This window comes from Lactuca saligna, chromosome 5 (assembly GCF_052625555.1).
Source record: "Lactuca saligna cultivar CGN05327 chromosome 5, ASM5262555v1, whole genome shotgun sequence".
NCBI classification, from domain to species: Eukaryota; Viridiplantae; Streptophyta; class Magnoliopsida; order Asterales; family Asteraceae; genus Lactuca; species Lactuca saligna.
This window is the reverse complement of record NC_136421.1, coordinates 295,182,900-295,204,345: the sequence shown is the minus strand read 5'-3', so window position 1 is coordinate 295,204,345 and position 21,446 is coordinate 295,182,900. Positions and strand designations below refer to the sequence as shown.

At 35.3% G+C, this 21,446-nt stretch overlaps 1 protein-coding gene and 1 long non-coding RNA gene across 2 annotated transcripts; both read right to left on the bottom strand.

The window, feature by feature from the left end:
* Positions 1 to 15,424: 15,424 nt before the first annotated feature.
* Positions 15,425 to 17,041, bottom strand: LOC145046896 (uncharacterized). The gene is made up of 6 exons (XM_078995164.1): positions 16,971 to 17,041; positions 16,382 to 16,724; positions 16,244 to 16,270; positions 15,925 to 16,154; positions 15,612 to 15,744; positions 15,425 to 15,478 (listed from the first exon to the last, which is right to left on the bottom strand). Exons 1-6 carry the CDS (start codon positions 17,039 to 17,041, stop codon positions 15,425 to 15,427), a joined length of 858 nt encoding a protein of 285 aa, XP_078851290.1.
* Positions 17,042 to 19,360: 2,319 nt separating this feature from the next.
* LOC144998806 (uncharacterized) lies at positions 19,361 to 21,196 on the bottom strand. Its single transcript, XR_013660439.1, has 3 exons — positions 21,077 to 21,196; positions 20,908 to 20,984; positions 19,361 to 19,727 (listed from the first exon to the last, which is right to left on the bottom strand). It is a non-coding gene; the product is annotated as an uncharacterized LOC144998806 (long non-coding RNA).
* Between the last annotated feature and the right edge of the window lie 250 nt (positions 21,197 to 21,446).

Here is a 21,446-nt window from a genome sequence, read left to right as displayed (position 1 = left end):
CTCACACCCTCACCTGAAGATATCCCGACCTCAAATCGATCTTGGAGAACCAATATGCACCCTGTAACTGATCGAACAAATCATCGATCCTCGGTAACGGGTAACGGTTCTTGACCGTCAGCTTGTTCAAATCCCTGTAATCAATGCACATTCGGTGTGAGCCATCCTTCTTCTTAACAAAAAGGATAGGCGCTCCCCATGGCGAAATGCTTGGCCAAATAACCCCCTTCCCCATCAGCTCCTTAAGCTACGAGGATAACTCCTGCATCTCTGGAGGCGCAAGGCGATAAGGTGCCTTGGCGATAGGCGCAGCTCCCGGAACCAAATCGATGCTGAACTCAACCTGCCTCTCGGGAGGCACACTTGGTAACTCTTCCAGAAATACGTCCGGAAACTCACGCATTATCGGAACCTCATCAACTGACCTCGGTCTCTCTGCATCAACCCTCGTATCCATCACATATGCTACAAACCCCTTACAGCCTTGTTGTAGACTCTGCCTCGCTCTAGCGGCTGAACAAAATGCCGACCCAGAACGCATACCCTCGCTGTATACGGTAAGAACTCCCCCACTAGGGTCTCGTATGGTCACCAGCTGTCTCTCGCAGTCGATAACCGCTCTAAACTTGCTCAACCAGTCCATGCTCACGATGACACAGACATCTCCCATCGCAATGGAACTATATCAATCGGAAACTCAACGCCGAAAATCTCGAGTACACATCCTCGGATCACCTCGGTGGCATACACCGCTCTCTCGTCAGCTATGGAAACTCTCAGAGGTCGACACATCACCTCTCGACTAATACTGATGTGCTGACTAAAAGCCAAAGATACAAAAGACCGACTCGCACCCGAGTCAAATAACACCAAGGCAGGTACAGAATTCACAAGAAAAGTACCTACACATATCATAATATAAGCACAATATCTCAACATAAAAGTAAATATACGAAAGAATACATACTAGCCACGACATCGGGCGCTGCACGGACCTCCTCCACAGTCAACTGGAAGGCTCTCCCTCGCGCCTTCGGTACCTCGGGCTTCACTGGCCGGCTCTCAATGCTCTGATAGCAGCAGGGGCAGATCCCTGAGGTGCTCCATGGGTAGTCCCGCGTAATTGTGGACACTCTGCCTTGTGGTTTCCAGTCTGGTTGCAGTGAAAGCATACTGCAAACCCCTTGGGGAAATCCTTGGCCATATGCCCTTCCTTGCCACATTTGTAGCAAGACCCCGCTCTGCACACCCCCTCGTGGCTCTTGCCGCACTTGCTACAAGTGCGGCCCTTCTGACTCCCAGATCGTGAATCAGCGGGCTTGACCCGCTTGGCTTCCGGTTGAGACTGTGCCGGTCGCTGATCCCTTGCCTGAGACTCAGCCTCCTCCCTAGCCTGGGTCTCCATCTCTATCTCCCTCTTCCGGGCATTTGCCTGAAGCTCAGCAAATGTCCGATACGTCGATTTCACCACGAACTCCCGCATATCCCTCCTTAAAATGCTCAGGTAGCGGCTCATACGTGCCTTCTCGGAGGACACGTGCTCTGGGCAAAATATCGCCTGCTCATGGAACTTCCTCATAGTCACCGTAACAGAATCAGTACCCTGCTTGAGGGTCAAAAACTCCTAGGCCAAATGCTCCCTTTCCACCTGGGGAACGTACTCATCTCGGAACATAGCAGTGAACCTCTCCCAAGTCACTGCAGCAAGCTCAGCAGGCGGATAATGCGCCGTCAGAAACTTCCACCAATCCTTCGCTCCCAAGCGAAGCTGGTTCAGCGCGAACCGGACCCTCAAATGTTGAGGAGACGAGCAAGTAAAGAAACATCCCTCTATGTCTGATATCCACCTCATCGCCGTAATCGGGTCCTGGGTCCCATCAAACTCTGGTGGTTTTATGTTGCTGAACTCCCAGAACAGCAACGCATCACCACCCTGCGGTCTAGCCGCAACTACAACTGCAGTGGCTGCAACAACAACAGCCTCAGAAAGAGCGGCGTATCTCTCATCGAATGTCTCTATCAGGGTGGTCTTAATAGACCCAAACATCTCTGGAATCTAGTCACGGATGGCAGCAGCCACCTCATCATGAATCATCTGGCGGAGCTCCTTGTCGCTCACACCCCCTCCACTGGTCACTGGTCTGTGACGTGTCCCTACCATGATGCCTCTCTGAAATACAACACAAGATATCAATAATTTTCTCGGACGTACACACACTCGATATCCCAACCTTACTTGATTTCTGGTACCCTAAGGATTCTTACTTGGGTTGCGCACTGACCCGGTGCCTTCGATAGTACGGGCCCAATACTACCGACCACACCGAATCAACATTCACACAAAGTCCTCCTCCCAGAGCCCCAAATTCCATGTACACTATTCTCTCTAATCATGTGCTACTCACTAGCAGATCTCTCATAAGCTCCTTGCTACTACCTCAACACTCAAGCATTCCAAATAGCAAAATCCCTAGACTAAGGCATCATTTATCAGGCCACTCTAGTCCTAATAAGAATACCTAGTCTTACTCTAGCATGCATAATATAATTTATCATATAGCATAACATAACATTTATTTTACAAATTATTGTAAGGGTATTTTGGGAAATCACCGTTCGGGTGCTGGCTGATCGTACACACGGCTCTGCTCTGTTTGTTTCCAAAACTCTTTTTACTCTCTCTCTCTCTCTCTCTCTCTCTCTCTCTCTCTCTTTTAATTTACTTTATTATCAAATTTTTCCTCAAATCCTTAGTTTGAGTTCCGATACGCCCGAAGATGCATCCGAATCCCTTAAACCAAGGCTCTAATACCAAATTGTAACACTGTAAAATTTAAAACAAAATTTTCACATTTTTAAACACGTTTTTCCAAACACATTTATCAATAAAACTCCATTGTATCATAACTTTGTTTCACAAAATATTTCCCAAGATCAAAATACATAAAAACCCATGCGTGTGTACGAATCATGCCGGCGCCTTCCCGCGATCATCACTGGTACCTGAAACACATAACACATAACACTGTAAACATAAAGCTTAGTGAGTTCCCCAAAATACCATACATAACACATACTAGCCACTCGAGGCTATTACTCTGTAGGCCCGTGGGCCCTAACTCTGTGGACCCTCTAGTCCTAACTCTGTGAACCTTCCGGTTCTAACTCTGATATACACATGACATAAACCACATAAAAATAATACAGTACAACACATCACATAATAGCATACAATAAATCTGTAACATAACTCTAATTACCACTCAAGGTAAAGTATAGTGAGAAGACTCACATCAGATGTCTCAGTAAGTCTCTGACTCGGTAGAAATACGATCTAGCCTCCGCCTAAACACATAAAGTAATACTCTCATAAATATAACTCTCAGAACTAGACTCAACCCTCTCTAGGCACCCTCAGAAGGGTAAAAGACCATTTTACTCCTCCTTTGGCTCAAAGTCCCTCATTGTTGACCAAACCCTAAAAGTCAACCAAAGTCAACGGTCAAACTTTGACCAGACTCGTCGAGTGCACTTGGGAAACTTGGCGAGTACACATGTGTCCACTAACTCTTTAGTCCCGTTTAACACGTCGAGTCCCTCCCTTTACTCGACGAGTCCCCAGGTATGAATAGCGGGGCCACCCCAACTCAACTCGCCGAGTCTCAAGAACAACTCAGCGAGTACATGCCATACACAAACTCCATTGACCTCCTGAGGTCAGATCTGTTCCTCTAATCCATAGATCTGGCCTTCCCAATCATAATAATCACGTAATGTCCCGACCTTGACGCTCAAATATCATCTAGATGGTCTCATTTGGTGATTTAGCCCCAAAAATGACATTCTAAGCTCATAACTCCCAAGATAACTCTTAAAGCTCCAATGGTTAAGGTCTCTGGAACTCTTTGAGTCCAGATCCAAAGCATAAACTCGAGAAGGGACCAATTGCTCCACATAATCATCCTCAAAAGAGGTTAGAAAACCCTAACTCTAAGAATCAATACCAAAACTGAAGAAGGTCCGAATAAATACCTCAAGTTGAAGTCTCTGGACTCTGAAACCACTAGAATCACACCTCCTTCAGTCTCCTCTTTCTCTTGATCACCTTCTTCTTGCTAAACCAAAGATAGAAAGATCAAATATAGCTTCTCCTTCCTCCCAAATGATTTAGCTCACTTAGGGTTCTCTCAAGGGACTGGTAGCCGCAATGGGGGACTATGAGTGCCCTTAAATAGGCTCCAACCCCGGGGGATTAGGGTTTCATTAAACATCGTGGACTCGCTGAGTCTACTAATGGACTCGCCGAGTCCAGTCACGAACCCGGATGAAAATTCACGACCCTACTCGGCGAGTTTAAGCATCAACTCGCCGAGTTCCTTCACAAATTCCAAAAATAAAATATTAGATTAATATAATTGGGAATCCGGATGTTACAAAACCCTTTAAAAACAATTGTAAATAGCTCCTCCTCTATTTCCATACTTGTTGCCTCGTTATCGACCACCATCTTCGCCTCCATCGCCCGCAACCCACTTCCACCTTTATTGTCGTCCAGTACCACACCTTCTCCTCTAGCCTCTATTTTCATCTCACAGATTATACACTATTACACCACCACCACTGACTTTGGTTTCTACTAGGGCTGACAATTCTCGACACGACCTGCAACACCACCCGCGACACGACACGAAATAAATTGGTTTGAGATGAGTTTTTCAACCCGCCAACCTGCTAACTTGTCAACCCGCCAAGCTGTCATTAAACAGGTCATATATAGGTTTCTCAAAAAATAAACAGGTTGACCCGCCAACCCGTTTATATTCTTAATTAAAAAAAATATTTTATTTTTAAATCTATTTATGTATCAAGTATTAATATTTAATAAATATTATATAATATATATCATTGATTCATAGACCATTTGACTATTTCGACATTTTGACTCGTGGTAGATGGTCTAAGGTCATAGTCGTAACCTATAAGGCTAAGTCTGTAACATGTTTCTATGAATGTTTTTAATTTTCATTTGGATGTTTAAGACTTAAATATCTAAAATTCGGACCCACAAACCCAAATATGACCTACGAACCTGCCAACCTGTGAACCTGTATAAATAAATGGGTTGGCGGGTCATATATAAGTTTATGTTCCAAACCCGCCAACCCGTGACATGTATATTTAAATGGGTCGTGTTTGGGTTGGCATATTTTGATCTGCCAACCCGCAAAATGCCAACCTGAATACGACACGATTGTCAGGCCTAGTTTCTACCCCTCCACCAAAAAATTCCTCTTCTCAACCACTGAAATTGAGATATATTCTTGGTGGGCAGAAAGAAGAATATGAAATGTTTTTGAAGGGATGAAGGAAAAAGGAAATTATCTAACTCATACAATGTATATTCCTTATGAGAGGATGGAAGAAAAAATGATATGTTCCTAGTGCTTCCACTATCCTTCCTATTTTTTTTTTTAACTTGTTTAAACTTTGGTTTACAAATTCCAAAGCAGTGATGGTATCAACGATGACGGAGATGATGGTATTAGTGGTGCCGCTGATGATGGTATCGATGGTACCCGGTGGTTATTGGTGATAATGATAGTTACGATGGTGGTTAGTAGTGATGATAATCATGATGAGTGGTGATATAATGGTGATTGGTATTGATTACAGTGGTGGTAATCGATGTTTAATGGTGGTTATTTCATTTGATAATTAAAATAATAATATGTCAAAATTTTAGAAATGGTCTTTGTGTTTTCCATAAGATGACATGTTGATGATATATTTCAAAAACACATCAAATATGACCTTATGGTTTCAAAAAACTATATGGTTGGTCTTTCATGCATCAAATCTAACTTTTGAGTTGTTACTTTTTTTAAAAGGACCAATATGCCCTTGGATCAAATCTCAAAATCTTAAAAACCTCACTGAATATTTATGTAATTTACTTAGAACTTTGATTTACTCTTTTTTCCTATCTAGTTTCCATATCAAGTTTTGATTTGGTTTCAAATTTGATTCAAAATTTTGATTTCCCTACCAAGTTCCAGTCGGATCTCCACACGCTAGAACATATGCTTGATTTGCATTAGGTTTTGATTTTTTTTGGTTTGACTTTTAGATAAATGATAGTGGTGGATGGATGTGATGGTGAAAGGATGATGAAGATAGTGGTGGTTGGAGATGACTGTTAAAGGGGGTGAAGATGGTGCTAATGGTGAATAGAGGTGACGATGGAGATGATGGTGATGGAGTATGTTAGTGTGGACGGATAGAGGTTAAGATGATGGGATGATAAAGATTGTGGTGGATAGAGGTGAATGATGAGATGATAAAGATGTTGGTGATGGATGATGGTGGAGAAAGGATGAAGATGGTTGATAGAGGAGGTCGTGAGAAATGGTCTCTTAAGTATATACTACCTCCGTCCTAAATTAATTATTCATATTTTACCTTTGAAGTCTTTATTATTCAAATTTGACCTTAAATATTTTTCTTTTTGATAGATTGTACTTGATGCAAAATATAGGGAAAATAACTCTTGAGGGTAACTAAATGTTGTGTTTGTTTTCATTTGGTCCCTTTTTTTGTACTTAATATACCATCGAACTTGTTGTTTGTGTTCACCATAACCCTTTTGACCGGCTTTTGACCTGTAATAGCCAGTCAAATGGTTATGGTGAACACAAACAACAAGTTCGATGGTATATTGACTACAAAAAAAGGGGAAAGTGTCCAAATGAGAACAAAGTAAACATTTGGTTACCCTACTGAGTCATTTTCCCGGAAAAGTTAAATGAAATTAAAGTTGCAAAATTATCAAAGAATGTAACCTTCTTTGGCCATAACATATATGAAGTGCGTTTCGAAGGTGTAACTTCGTTAAAACATGTTCTATGTTTTGATTACTGTGGTTAGCTGTAAACACCTCTCTGCAAAATGATATGACTGTATATGAGAGTTATATTGATCAATATAAACGCTGACCTCAAGGTATATTATGTTGATGTGTTTGCAAAAACTGCACGATATTGTACGTATTGATGTTGTATCTTATCCAATGAATTCGATCTTAAAGCTACGTAAACTCAAAAATCACAACACTTGTGATGCCACTCGTTTATAGACTTGTCTAGAATCCATGATACGATAAATCATTTGATTAGAAATATAAATTTAGTCATGAAATGCACTTGCTTAGTAAAGATTTCCCTAATAAATATTCAAGTGCATTACAAAGTTGTACATGTATCAATAATGTTCTTTTGTGGGTTATGTTTTAAAGAGAAACAAGAATGAATCTCATAAAGTCATTAATATCAGCCGGAGATGACGTGAGATTTTCTGTAATGAGTAAAGTGAAAATAAATCAGGAGGGTAATCAACTGTTGCATTTGTTCTCATTTGGTCCATTTTTTGTACTCAATATACCATCAAATTTGTTGTTTGTGTTCACCGTAACATTTTGACCGTTTATCACATGTCAAAAGTCAGTCAAAAGGGTTATGGTGAACATAAACAACAAGTTTGATGGTATATTGAGTACAAAAAAAGGAAATTGACCAAATGAAAGCAAACACAACAATTAGTTACCCTCAAGAGTCATTTTCCCCAAAATATATTAATCGATTTTATTTTAAATGTCTTTTCATTATTATAAGTTTCATCAAGTAATATATAACACAAATAAAAATATTTAAAATCAAAGTTAAAGAAAAAAAAACTTAAAAAAATCAAATGTGAACAATTAATTTAAAATAGTTTGTCTAAAAATAGAAATAAGAAAACTTTTGGAAACCACATAAGATATCCAAAGTATTTAATGTCACTTTTTTGAAAAACATATAAGCCATGTCTAAAAGTTTGTCTAAAAATAAAAATAAGAAAAAGAAATTTCACAGATGTTTATATTATTGAGCATTTTAGACGGTAAAAAATAAAAGACGTAAAGTGTTCTTTTAATTATTTAAAAAAAAATCAAGGGAGTGCATGATCATATTAGAATCAGTTTCTACGATTCCACGATCTTCCTTGCGATCCTCCCAGATACGATCCATATACAGTCCGGTTCAATTTTTATACCTAAGATCGATCGAAATTTTAACAACCTTGATTCTAACTATCTTCAAGTTAACAGCGTACCGAAAAATATTTTAAATATGTAACAAACTTGTTTTCTTTACGCGTTGTAATATATATATATATATATATATATATATATATATATATATATATATATATATATATATATATATATATATATATATAACATGTCATTTTATAATTTTACGCTTTTAGCTCAAGAATAAATTTTATTATGATTTTGGTGTAAACTTTTTTTTTTTTTTTTACATTCTAACCGAAAATTTTTTTTCTTTATAATTTACATTTTTAAAGATTTATTATACAACTCTATTTTAAATTTTTTTTTTTATAAAAATAATAAGTTTCTTTATTATTTTTTGTATTACATTTTAAATTCTATCAGGTGGTATAAAGTGTTGACATATTTCTTGAGGTTTAGTGTTTAAGTCTCATTGTAAGTATAAATTACACTTTTCATTCAAAAAAAACTTTATAGCCTTTTTATAATTTTTTACAAAATTGTTAATTTATTCACAACTATTTTACAATATTTTTGCAACTATTTTACAACGTTTTAAAAATTGTTTTACAATTTGTTCTTCATATTACCTATGGGTTATCGATTTACAATTTTTCCTTCTATAAGTTTTGGTATACGTAAGAGTGTTGGTTTGTTTTATGTTGTGTTTTGTTCAATTTCACTTTCTATATCCATATAAAAGTTGATTTTATAGGGTTAACTTAGTTTTTGCGTTGTTGGGTTCTATACATTTCAATTAATTTCCATATTCGATCTATTTTTTTGTGTCCATCGTAAATTAATTTTAAAAACGTTATAACAAAGTTTAAAAATATTCTAAAAACTGTTGCAAAATAATTAAGACTACTTTTTTACGTCACCATGCATGCACATTGACGCATATAACGCTCTTTTGTAATGAAAACTATAAAAGAAAATTTTGTAAAACACAAAAAACTTATAAAAATATTAAAAAAAGTTTCGCATCCAAACAAGGTAAATGTTTATCTACTCTATTAGATGAATGTTTTTTTTTGTCACATGTCATATTCACATTCAATTTGTCAAATGCTATTTTATAGTTATTTTGAATTAATTTCTTTTCTACATGTTATTTTATGAGTTTTTCTATTTTAATAAATTTCACATAATATTTTAATGTAATAATCCTCCTTAATAAATGAAAGTTTTTTTTGTCACATGTCAATCTTTCATGAGTTTTGACACTTGTCATTTTGGGGTATTTTTGAAATAAATATTAGGGTAAATATCACTGTAGCCCAACAAACTTACATGTTTTGGTTGAAAAGGTCCCTCATCTTATTTTTTTGCTTTCTAAGGGCATCAACTTGTATTTTACCGGCCAATTTGGGTAAACAACCCATTATAATCAGTTAGATCTGCCAAATAGGTTAGAAAATGATGACATGTAGCCTTGTCAACAATACTTGGAGCCTAGTAGACTTCTGCCTCGTCAGCAACTTTGGGGATTAATCTAAGCACTCCTTGCTCGATCGAGCTCCTCACAACCACCCCTCAATTGTTGTTGTTCAATTTCCGATGAACGTTCCATCCCCTCCTATGTTGCAGTCGATCGGACCAGAAGAAGAAGGAAGTCACCGGAGCAGCCCTGGAGTGTCGGCGCCCCTCCTCATGACCTCCCAGCCATCGCCGAAGATTGACGCCCTCCCCTTCTCGCGATCACCAGCCAACGTCAGAGTTCCCTAGTGACTTCGATTGTACATTCGTTACCTAATCGTTGAAGATGGATACGGTTTGCAACCGCCTACTACTTCCGTCTTCCTTTCTCGACCGGTGCTCGCTGATCAGCCACAAACAATCGCCCCATCGTTTCTTGTTTCTGTCCGCATCAATTTCCCTTCCCAATCTAATTAAGACGAAGGCCCCCGATTTTGTATATATTAGTGATCTAATGAAGATGATTATTCAATCTGATACCTAATCAAATTGGTTGTGAACAGAGGAAAATGAGGGTGGCGATTGGTTTCTGGGTAACAATTATTCAATTGAGACACACACAGATACCCCGTCATCGATCAGATTTGATGTTCATGATTAGGTTACTATGTCAATAACAAAGAAGATGAAGAACAGAGTGAAGAATGTTGATTGAAATCGGAAGAGACACCGTTGCTATATTTTTTGATTTAAACCTCCGATTTGTTGTGATGTAATTCATACAAAATGAGAAGCAGATGGAGTCTTCGTTGATTTCATGGCCACCTCTATTGAATTTAGGGTTATTGTAAGTCATGTACCGTGTCAATTGAGGGAAGACTTTAACAATTGACTTTACCTGCTGACTAGGAAGGGGTTCACCGGATGACACCTTCATTTTTTTCAAAAGGACCTTTTAAATCTTAAAAACATGAATTCGTACGCTTAGAAAGAAAAATAATAAGATGAGGGACCTTTTAAACCAAAACACGTAAGTTTGTTGGGTTACAGTGACATTTACCCGAAATATTATCCACTTGTCAATTTTTGATTTGTTTTAAATTTTAAAATTAAATCATATACTTATATTTGTAAAGTATTAAATATCATACATATGATATTAAATTGTAATAAATATGTTTCTTCTTTTTCTATTTTAAAAGTTATACATTAAAAAATATTTTTTATTTACACTTTAATTTAATGTTTAATCTTTTTCTAATCAACCCGTGTAATACACGGGTCTCACACCTAGTCTACTTTAATAAATGATGTTTTTTTTGCCACATGTCATATTCTCATTCAATTTGTTAAATGTCATTTTTGTTGTTATTTTGAATTAATTTCTTTTCCACATATCATTTTATGAGTTTTTTCTATTTTAATAAATTTTACATAATACTTTAATATAATAATTACAATAAAAATATTAATAAATTAATATCAATTTCATTAATGGACTTACCTTTTTATTTCAAAATTCTCAGATTAAATTATATTAGTTTATTTTGTTTATTTATTTAAATTAGAAAAGATAAAAATAATTAATTTTAATAATTCATTATTTTTCTTATTTTCTTATAAATCCAAAGTTCTTAAATATTTAGACCTTTATATCTATTTATTTTTTAATTAACACGTGTATTTGTATGAACCGAAAACCGAATAGGGATGTTATTCGGGTTGGAACGAAACCAAACCGACCCGAACCCGAATAAACCGAAAACCGAATAAGGGTAATTGTATGAACCGAAAACCGAACCAAATAAGCAATACGTGTTCGATTCGGTTCAGGTATTATTCGGTTCGGTTCGGTTCCGGCCCGAATAACCCAAATAACATGTACAAGAAGATTAAGTAGTTGAATAACTCAAATAACCCAAATAACATTTACAAATAACATTTACAATGTGATTATAAATATTGTATTTTGTATGACTTTTGTAGCTTATGATAAACACGGATAACACGTATTAACTATTCTTGATATATAAAATATAAAATCCAACCACCACAATTGTAAGATATAGTTATTAAGCAACATATTAAACACTAAACATTAAACATCTAAAACACCCAAAAAAATCTATCTATAAGTATATAAGTTAAACATTTAACATTACGTGGGTATTTTGGGTAACGATCGATAGAACACAAGACCGAATAAGCAATCATGCAAGGGGAAAAAATGTGACTTTTCATATTCGGTTCGGTCCTTTTGGACCGAATAAGCCCTTATTCGAGTAACCCGGACCGAATAACCCAAAAACCGAATAAGCCTTATATAGATACCCGAAAACCGAATCGAATTGCTTGTTTGGCTCTAATTCGGTTCGGTTCGGTTCGGGTTTTGGGGCCAAATTCTCATCCCTACATGACATGTAATACATGGGTTTTACATCTAATAAGGTAATAAAAAATAGAGTAAATTACACGAATGGTCTCTATGATTTGGGATAATTTATGTGTTTGGTCACTAACTTATTTTTTGAGCATGAAAGGTCTCTGTAATATATATATTTGCTTCTTTGGTCCCTAGCTTAAACTAAATGACCATTCTATCCTTATCTATTTATTTTTTTTTTTTTTTATCATTTATCATTTATTTATAAATACATTATTATTAATTAATGCATAAAAAATAATATAACTAAAATGCTTAGACTACTAGGTGTGGCAACATGTTATTACATGTTATCGCTCCCAAATTGTCCACCTCATCACCTTAGTCACAATTTGGTGTTATAACACCAAATGTTGAAATGGGCAACACCAAATAACATGGGATAACACATTTTATTTTCTATTTCTTTTTTTTTTTTTTTTTTCGAATGTTTTTAATTTCTATTATTCTAATTTGTTTTATTTTTTTCATTTACTTCATATATTTCTAATTCGTTTAATTTTTTTATTTATGTCATATATCTATAAAAAAACATATAAATTAATAAAACACAATTTCATTAAATAGTAAATTAAAAAATACCATGCAAACCAAAAAAATACATTGAAAAAAAAACACACGATAGTCCTAATAATTAAAAAAAAAACACCGACCAACTATTCTTCGCCAAAGTATTTGCATTCGATCTTTGCCTTCATCATCTGTATCACTTCAGCTCGTCTCGGTGGTAAATTTGCTTCGTTGGTCATAAGAATTGCCAAATCATTCGATATACGATCTTCTTCGGCTTCTTTACGAAGGAAATCCAAATGCTCCCGTTGCAGTTCATATATTTTATTTGCGATTTCCGTTTGGGCGTCAAATTTTTTCATTTCGTCGTGCTCTCGAAGCCGACTTTCATTCTCCTGCGCATGTCGTTGCGTGCGCTTGGCTTTTTCTCGCCCATCGATTGTTGTGGCAGAGAGATTTCCTCGATGTCATCAAACTCGTCCGGGATCTCATCGGTGTCCGCGTTGAGGTCGATGTTCGTGTATCCATCGGAATTGTCAACCAAACCCGAACAACGGGACCTCTTTGATTGTTGTTTCGATGATGTTGGCGTTTTTATCCATTTTGGATCTTTCCTCACTATGTCCCATACTTTTTCATACTCAAATACGTGCCCCATTTGCACGTGATATTCCTCCCTCGCGGATCTAAACACATCGAAATCATTGGCACCACTTTGACGTTGCGAAGAAAGTTTGTTGTATATGAAATTGAATTTGGTGCACTTCCGGCTAATTTTGAGTCCATTTGCCACTACGCATATCATTATTGCGATACGTGTCACCCTTGTTCAAAATTGTATGGAATTTGACGATTACGGCATCTCAAAAGGAAACTTTCTTCATATCGTTCCCCATAGTTGGTTGTTTTGAAGTACCACACTAAGTCGTCGCCAACGCATGCTCTTCCTCCGGTATCCACCATGTTGGAGGTGCTTCCGTTTCGTCCGTCCGGACAACGACCTCTTTCCCTTTCTTTTTTGGTCTCCCTTTTTCCCGATGCTTTCTGACTAGCACCGACTTGCGTCTTGACAACAGGTTCTTGCGTGGGTGTGGGTTGTGTGACTGTTTGGCGCATGGGACTGAATGTGTTAAAAAGGTTTTTTTTGAATGTTTGCATTTTGTTGCATAAATGGTGAGGTAGAGTATTGTAGTGGGGGTGAGGCGGGATTAGAAAAATTGCCGGAATATGGAATTTATGGTGAGTTTTGGGAGTTTAGAAGGTTAATGTATCCCTCATATCCCGCAAAACCTAACGGAGTGGATGTGCTTGTCTTCGGAGGAGGGGTATTCGGGTTTTGATTCATAGTTGTTTAATTTTTGCGTTTGTGTTTTGAGTGATATAGAAATAGAGATAGATATCGAGAAATATGTGTAGTAAAAAGAATGAGGTATATATAATAATGAAAATGTAATTAGTAAATTTTTTTATTAAAATTACCTTTTTTAAATGGTTGATTTTTGAAATTGTACCGTTTTTAAATGGTTTAATTTTGCAACGTCCAATTTTCTACACGTTACGATACGTTACCACCATCGTGCGAGATAACATAACGTGTAATAATGGGAGGGGGGCGGTTTTCCCCCGGTATGGCGCTGCCACATCGGGTTACGCCATACGGGCATTGCCCACACGCGCCCCTCTAAAAGACTCACCCCACCTGAGATCGTCTCTTTCCTCTCACCCCCATAAACACGTCGTTTGATCTTTTCTCAGTTATCACGATGCTCTAGTTTGGAAAAGTTTTCTTAACACTTTCCGGTTCTTTTTTAGGTGAATACCCAAAACCGTAAAATAAGATAAATCAAGCTTAACAAACCTCCATCGCCTGTTATATGAATCGACCCTGACATCAATCTCTAGCAAACAATTTGCAGAGAGAAAGAGATAAACATTAAGGTTGTCTTCAGTTTTTTACTACATCCGTTTGTAAGCAAGAGAGAAACAAAGGAGCTACGAAATCATTGAACCCTTATGTTTGAACTCGCTAAAATCAAACACATACTCTACATCCCTAATGACGGCTAACCACTGAATCAAAAAACCCTAATGTTCGAACCTATTGAAATCAAAGAACCCTAATGTTCTCTTGTCAAGAACTTCAAAAAAATGATTTCAATTCAATAAGCATGTTGCCATTGCTAAGGTCTTCTGGTGTTGTTTTTTTTGATGAATAGGTTGTATAACTTTTTTGTGGAAATAATTCTATTTGGTATTAAATGATCATAAGTGAAGGGATGGTTGACTTCCTTGTGGATATGAGATGATCTCCGACAGTGGTGGGTAAGAAGGAAGTTGCCATGGCCACCATAATACATTCCCTAATTTTCTTCTCACCCCCCTCTAGTGGCAGAGCCAGAATCAAACTAAAGGGGTAGCACCAAAAAAATCCGCGTAATATACAATAAGATAAAAATAAAAACTGTCATTTCATTAGACATAAAAAAAGTGTCAAAGTTACATTTTAAAGTTCACCTCTTCGCTCTTTCATTTTCCGAAAACGAGTAATTATATTTTCAGTTTTTACATTCTCAAGTGCTTCCTTTTCTACACTACAAATCAAAGCACAATTCATAAAATCGACACCTATTTTATTACGCAAATCGGTCTTCAACAACTTCATTGTAGAAAAACATCGTTCAACGGTTGCGGTTGCGACGGGCAAAACCAAAATTAGTTTTAATAATTTATAAACCAAAGGAAAAGATAAGTGTTTCCCTGTTTCCACCAATAAACGAGAGAGGTCCGTAATTCCCGTCAAGTTGAAAATTTTCTCATCATTGAGCAAAGAGTAATAATAGATATCAAGTTGCCCATTTTGTATATCTCGCTTAGCTTCAACAACTTTGATTTATCAAAACTACAAAATGAGTCACAAGGACTCAAAGCTGCCATGTTCTCTATCAGTTACATGGCAACTCCACTAAATCGATCCCCAAATTCTTGAATTCGCATATCTAAAACCGTGTTAAAAATCACAACTTCAAAATGATGTTGATTAGTCATATTGGTCCTACGCTCTCGTAGGGTAACATAATATTCCGACATGTCCACAATTCCAATACTATGTTTTTCACAAAAAACACATACCTTCTTCCAAATTTGTCGATACCCATCTTTTCTAAAAACTAACAATGCTTTTGCTGTCCCTTTTACTAATGAAGCCACTTCCAAAATATCTTGATCTTTTTTTGAAGATGCTTTGACAAGGTATCTGTGAGGCCTAGAATTTCCAACATCAAATGTTGAAGAAATAAGAAATCAAGTGTCTTGAAATTTGACAAAATACCCTTTGCTTGATTACAGTTAGATAAACTAGACCCCTCATCTTTGACATAATTAAGTACCTCAACAACTTCAGCAAACAAATTCATCAAGCTTACAAGTGTTTGATAATGTGAACCCCATCTGGTATCTCCAGCTCAAGCAAGAGAAATCTCTTGATTCAGTCCTCTTCCAGTTTTCAGTTTCACCAATAGCAATTTCAGCTTTAACTCTTACATTTTTAATCTCCCATATCATATCTTTTCTCTTACAAGAACCACAAACCACGGTAACCACCAAAGTTAATTGTTTAAAGAATTCTTCAACATCATCATGTTTCTTTGCTACCGCCACAACCACTAACTGAAGCTGGTGTGGAAAACAATGTATATAATGTGTAGAACTATTTTATTTTAATTTAAATGATTTAAAACCATTGAATGTACCACTCATATTACTTGCTCCATCATAACCTTGCCCCTCACCTATTTGTTTCAAACAATGAATAAAAGATATAAGATATAAAACATAATAATAATAATAATAATAATAATAATAATAATAATAATAATAATAAATATTTTATGAATTCTCACCTGAGCCATACTCAAGTTGTTGCCGGTAAATACATAATTGATGGCGACTTTAAGAGTCAAAGAAAATGTATCTAACACATGAACAACTCCAATAAACCTTTCTTTTACAATCCGAGGTCTATCAACATATCTCAAAACTATAGTTGTTTGTTCTTTTTTAGAAACATCATTGGACTCATCAATTAATATACCAAACACATCTTTATCAATTTCATCACAAATAGATTTGATTATCTCTTTTGAAAAACAATTGGCAATACCTTTTTTAATCGTCGGAGAAGTCAACTTTTCATTTTTTGGAGCATTTTCTAAAGTGACATTAAAAATCCTCTCATTATCTTCTCTAATCAAGGATAAGATTTTAATGAAAAGTCCTCTATTTTTAGAATTTTCCGACTCATCATGACCACGAAATGGTAATGTGTTTTTCAATAAAAATCTACAAGTACAGATTGTAGCTCGTAATCGAATTTTATAATTACTTTTCTCAATTTTCGTTTTCTTATGAAGGGCTTCACTAATAGATTGGATTTTCTCAATAGTAAATCACACTTTTCGTGTACCTTTTGGTGATAACTTTGAATATTACCTATATGTTTCCGGAATGATTTTTTTTACTCCAAGTGTGAAAGCATTCTGTTGTAAATGCATCTCTTCCATCTTGTTCCCATACCATGTCTCCAAACAACTAGCAACACAAACAATATGCTTTGTTCTTTTTAATGCTATACTTTAACCATGGAAATTCAACAAACCATTCAACAATAAAATGTCTTAGCTTCTTACCAACTAACTTTGATTCGAAAGTATGCCCCTTTGGTTGGCAAGGTCTTTTAGTCAAATATGTCCTCCTTATTTCATCTCTTTGATTAGGATTATAAGATGTAGTTTTTGGCCTATCCCCCGGGTCCGAAGGAAGATCATTCAAATCAAAAGTTTTTGGAACTTGTGGTATTTAACTAGGTTCATTAGGTTGTGGTCCTTGTGGAGCCTGTGACCTTTGAGTAGGTTCATTAGGTTGTGGTTCTTGTGGAACTTCTGGTTTTTGGCTAGGTTCATAAGGCTGTGGAACTTGTGAAGTAACATTATGCTTATTTCTTTTAGAAGTTCCTTCACCATTGTCATCTAATTGTATTTTGAAAAATATTGTTAATAGAACCCTACAATCAAAATATTTCAACTATAATCTTGATTTCAAGTTTCAAACGCAAATAATCACTAAGTGTCAAGTATTAACCCTAAATCCCCAATTAAACAAACATAATTGCTATTCATTAATTTTATTTTTTCAAGTTTCAACAATCAATATAATTTATAAAATCTCTAATAAATATGATGGATAATAAAGAACAAAAATATAAGAAATTTGGTATGTTTTAGTTTTTTTCTTTTTAGTTTGATTCACCTCCAAAAAAAAGGTTTGTGAGACAATAACATTTATGTATTAGTTGTCCAGTGTGTTTGATGACTTAATTCCTATATAGCTATGAGCCTATGACCTAAGAACGATTCTTATCATAATTAAAGATAAACAATAAAATACAATAATTGATATAGTAAAGCCAAAATACCAAATTGAGTCAATTAATTAACAAGAAACATCGACAATTGATAAAGTAAATTAGTTTACTTGATTCATTGTTTGCCGATAGACACTACTATTGCAACGATTGGGAATGACGATAATGGTTGGGCAGTAGAGCGAAGGCAGCAAGAGGTTCAATCGAGCTTTATGTTTTGTTTCGCACGTCAAAATTTTCTTTTAAATAAATGGGTACAAGATTTGGATTGGGTTATTTATTATCATTAAATGATTTGACTTATATATTTTAGGTTATTTTAAAAGAATTGACCATTAAATTTGGACTTTAAATATTTTAGATTTATAATATAAGGTAGTCCATATTTTTTTACTGGGGTAGCACCGTAATATATTTTTTTTAACGAAAAATATGTACTTCTAGATAAAATTTGAAGGGTCATACGGGCTACCTCGTGCAACAACGTAGATCCTCCCCTGCCCCCTCTCTATATTTCTCATCCTCCTGAGCAAACCCTCCCCTCATTTAATTTCCATTTGGTTTTTATTATTTGATTTGGTTTTGGTTTCTAGGATTTTTTGGTTCATAGTGTTTTTCGTTTCAAGTTGGATGTTAAGTTCGATGTAAGGTATGATTTTATATAACTTTGGTTTTGGTTGCAGGTGATAAAAAGTGGTTAACAGAGTTAAAAGGTGGTAGTTGTCGGAGTTGAGCGACAGTGTATGGATGTTGACTGGTACTGGTCTCCGGTATCAAGGACCATCAAGGGGCGATGTGATATATTTTATTTATTAATTTAAATTATTTAATAATTAAAACATAATCATAAAAGAAATTTAAAAAATACCATTAATGGTAAAATAGACATTTTAACTCGACCAGTGACCAAAAAACACAAGATCAACTTATCAGGACCGTTTGAATTAGAAAAAAAGTTAATGACCAGCCATCCAATTATTCCATACCATAGGGACCATTCATGTAATTTACCCCTAAAAAGTAATAGACAAAACTGCAAAATTGGTCCTTATGGTTTGTAAAAACTTTGGATGAGGTCGAAAAAGTTTTTAACTTGCATGAAAAGTCGAAAATCAAGGAATTTCTATGATTTTAGTCCAAAAAAGTTGAAAAGACCATTATACCCTTATTTATTTACTTTTACATTATATTAACATTTCAATAATAATAATAATAATAATAATAATAATAATAATAATAATAAGAAGAAGAAGAAATTAAATAAAACTCTATCTCTCTTACGTCTCTCTCTCTCTCTCTCTCTCTCTCTCTCTCTCTCTCTCTCTCTCTTCTTCTTCTTCTTCTTCTTCTTCTTCTTCTTCTTCTTCTTCTTCTTCTTCTTCTTCTTCTTCTTCTTCTTCTTCTTCTTCTTCTTCTTCTTCTTAACTTTCACATGCAACTCAAAAGTATCTCACATATACATACATTAAAAACACACACACACACAATAATATACTTAAAATTTGGTACACGATATTTTTTCTTTCTTTATTTTTCTCTCGTCCTCTCTTTCTCTTTCTCTCTCTCTCTCTCTCTCTCTCACACACACACACACATACACATATACACACATTATTTATGAAAGAAGTCGGATAACAAGGCATTGATTTCATCCCAATTCAAATTTCAAAACCACTTGCCGATCAAGCTTCCTTCGACTGCATCCTTTACAAGGTCTATGGCCGTGAGTGGAAACTCGATCTCCACGATTTCTATAATAATAACCGAGCGCAACAATCATCGAACCTCTCTTAACCTCCTCTACGATAGTGAAATAAACCCAAATCCTGCAATGGGAAATCGCCATCAGATCTTGCAATGGTAAATCTCCATCATATCCCCTATTGTTGTTGTTGTAATCGAAGATTCAAATAAAGATTTTATGGAGTTAAAGTTTCGTTGTTCTTTTACTGATGAGGGAGGGATAAATTAGGATGAGACCAGATGAAAGATTATTGGGGAAACCTCGACAATGAAGCAAGAAACTGGTGCGTATGTGAGTGAAATTTTAAGCTTCTGATTGAAATTTGAAACTAGGTTTCATATAGTATCACAAATACAAAAATAAAACCCAGAAACTAGTGTGTATGTGTGTGAAATATACCTGTGGGGTTTGAAGAGAAAGGGAGGGGTGGGTGGGTCTGTGTTTGTGTGTGTGTGTGTGTGTGTGAGAGAGAGAGAGAGAAAGAGATGTAAGACAGATAGAGTTTTACACATTTTATTATTATTATTATTATTGAAATGTTAATAATATGTAAAAAAAATGTAAAACTAAATAAATAAGGGTATAACCGTCCTTTCAAAGTTTTTTTGGACTAAAATCACGAAAATTTCTTGATTTTGGACCTTCCATGCAAGTTAAAATTTTTTTGGACCTTATCCAAAGTTTTATAAAAATCACAAGGTCCAATTTTACAGTTTATTTAAAATAATATTAATAAAAATGAAAGTATATATATATATATATATATATATATATATATATATATATATATATATATATATATATATATATATATAAAAGATACTAACAACAAAGTATTAAAATATAATAAGAGCCAAAATCACAACTTAAAAAATACTAATAATTCAACTTAGAAGTACGAAGGAGAAAATTATTAGATCAAACTTTCTTAAGTGGAAAAAATATAAATGTATGAATATTTTATGATAAGAGTCTAAATATTTATTTATGATACTTTAGCTATTATATTTTAAAAGGTATGTTTTGTCGAAAATGATAACTGTTTCATTTTAGCATGTTTTGCATGTAAATGTTTGCAAATTTGATAATAACGTTGTTTCGCATAATTGATGTTTTCACGTAATAAATATATAAAATGTAAGAAAACATAAACAATGGTTTGTATATTAACACAAGTTTTATGTTGTTTTACTTGTATCCCCCCCCCCCCCCCCCCCTTAAAACATAGAAAAAGTTACGAAAATATAGGGGTATGAACTCACCTCGAGTGTGATAGCGGTTTTGTTAATGGGATAGAAACCGTGACTTCGAGCTAGAATACAGGAAGGATATCGTAATCCTAATGGTTTTAAACACATAATAATGTGTGAATAAGATGGTCTTAATAACACAAGTGTTTCTTAAACACTAAATAATATGAAGAATACTTACAATAGTATCTTATGGATGGAGCTTCAAATATATGTTTCAGGAAAGTTTGATCTCTGATCTCTGAGAATGGAAGGAATATAGCTTTCTATTTGAGAGAGAAATAAGGATGTTTTCGTTTACTGGTTGTGTGAAATGGGATATGATCTTAAAGTAGTATCTTAAATAGGAAGTAATTTATGAGGAAGTGATGTGAAGTTTACGGGGGTAAACATAATTATCTTATTGGAAAGCTAAACTACTCAATTAGGTGGTACCACTTGGCCACTAAATGGGTATTTCGGCCATAAAGAAGATGATTTTGTTCTAGCATGACCGAAATCCTTTATGTACACTCACAAAATGGTGTTTTCGGTTTACGGTGTGGTCCCTA

Coding starts and splice junctions, on each gene's coding strand:
- LOC145046896 (XM_078995164.1), bottom strand. CDS start 17,041: ATGGAAGAGATGCATTTACAACAGAATGCTTTCACACTTGGAGTAAAA. Junction 16,725..16,970: donor ATCATTCCGGAAACATATAG/GTAATATTCAAA, acceptor ATCCTTGATTAG/AGAAGATAATGAGAGGATTT. Junction 15,479..15,611: donor ATCGACAAATTTGGAAGAAG/GTATGTGTTTTT, acceptor ACACGGTTTTAG/ATATGCGAATTCAAGAATTT.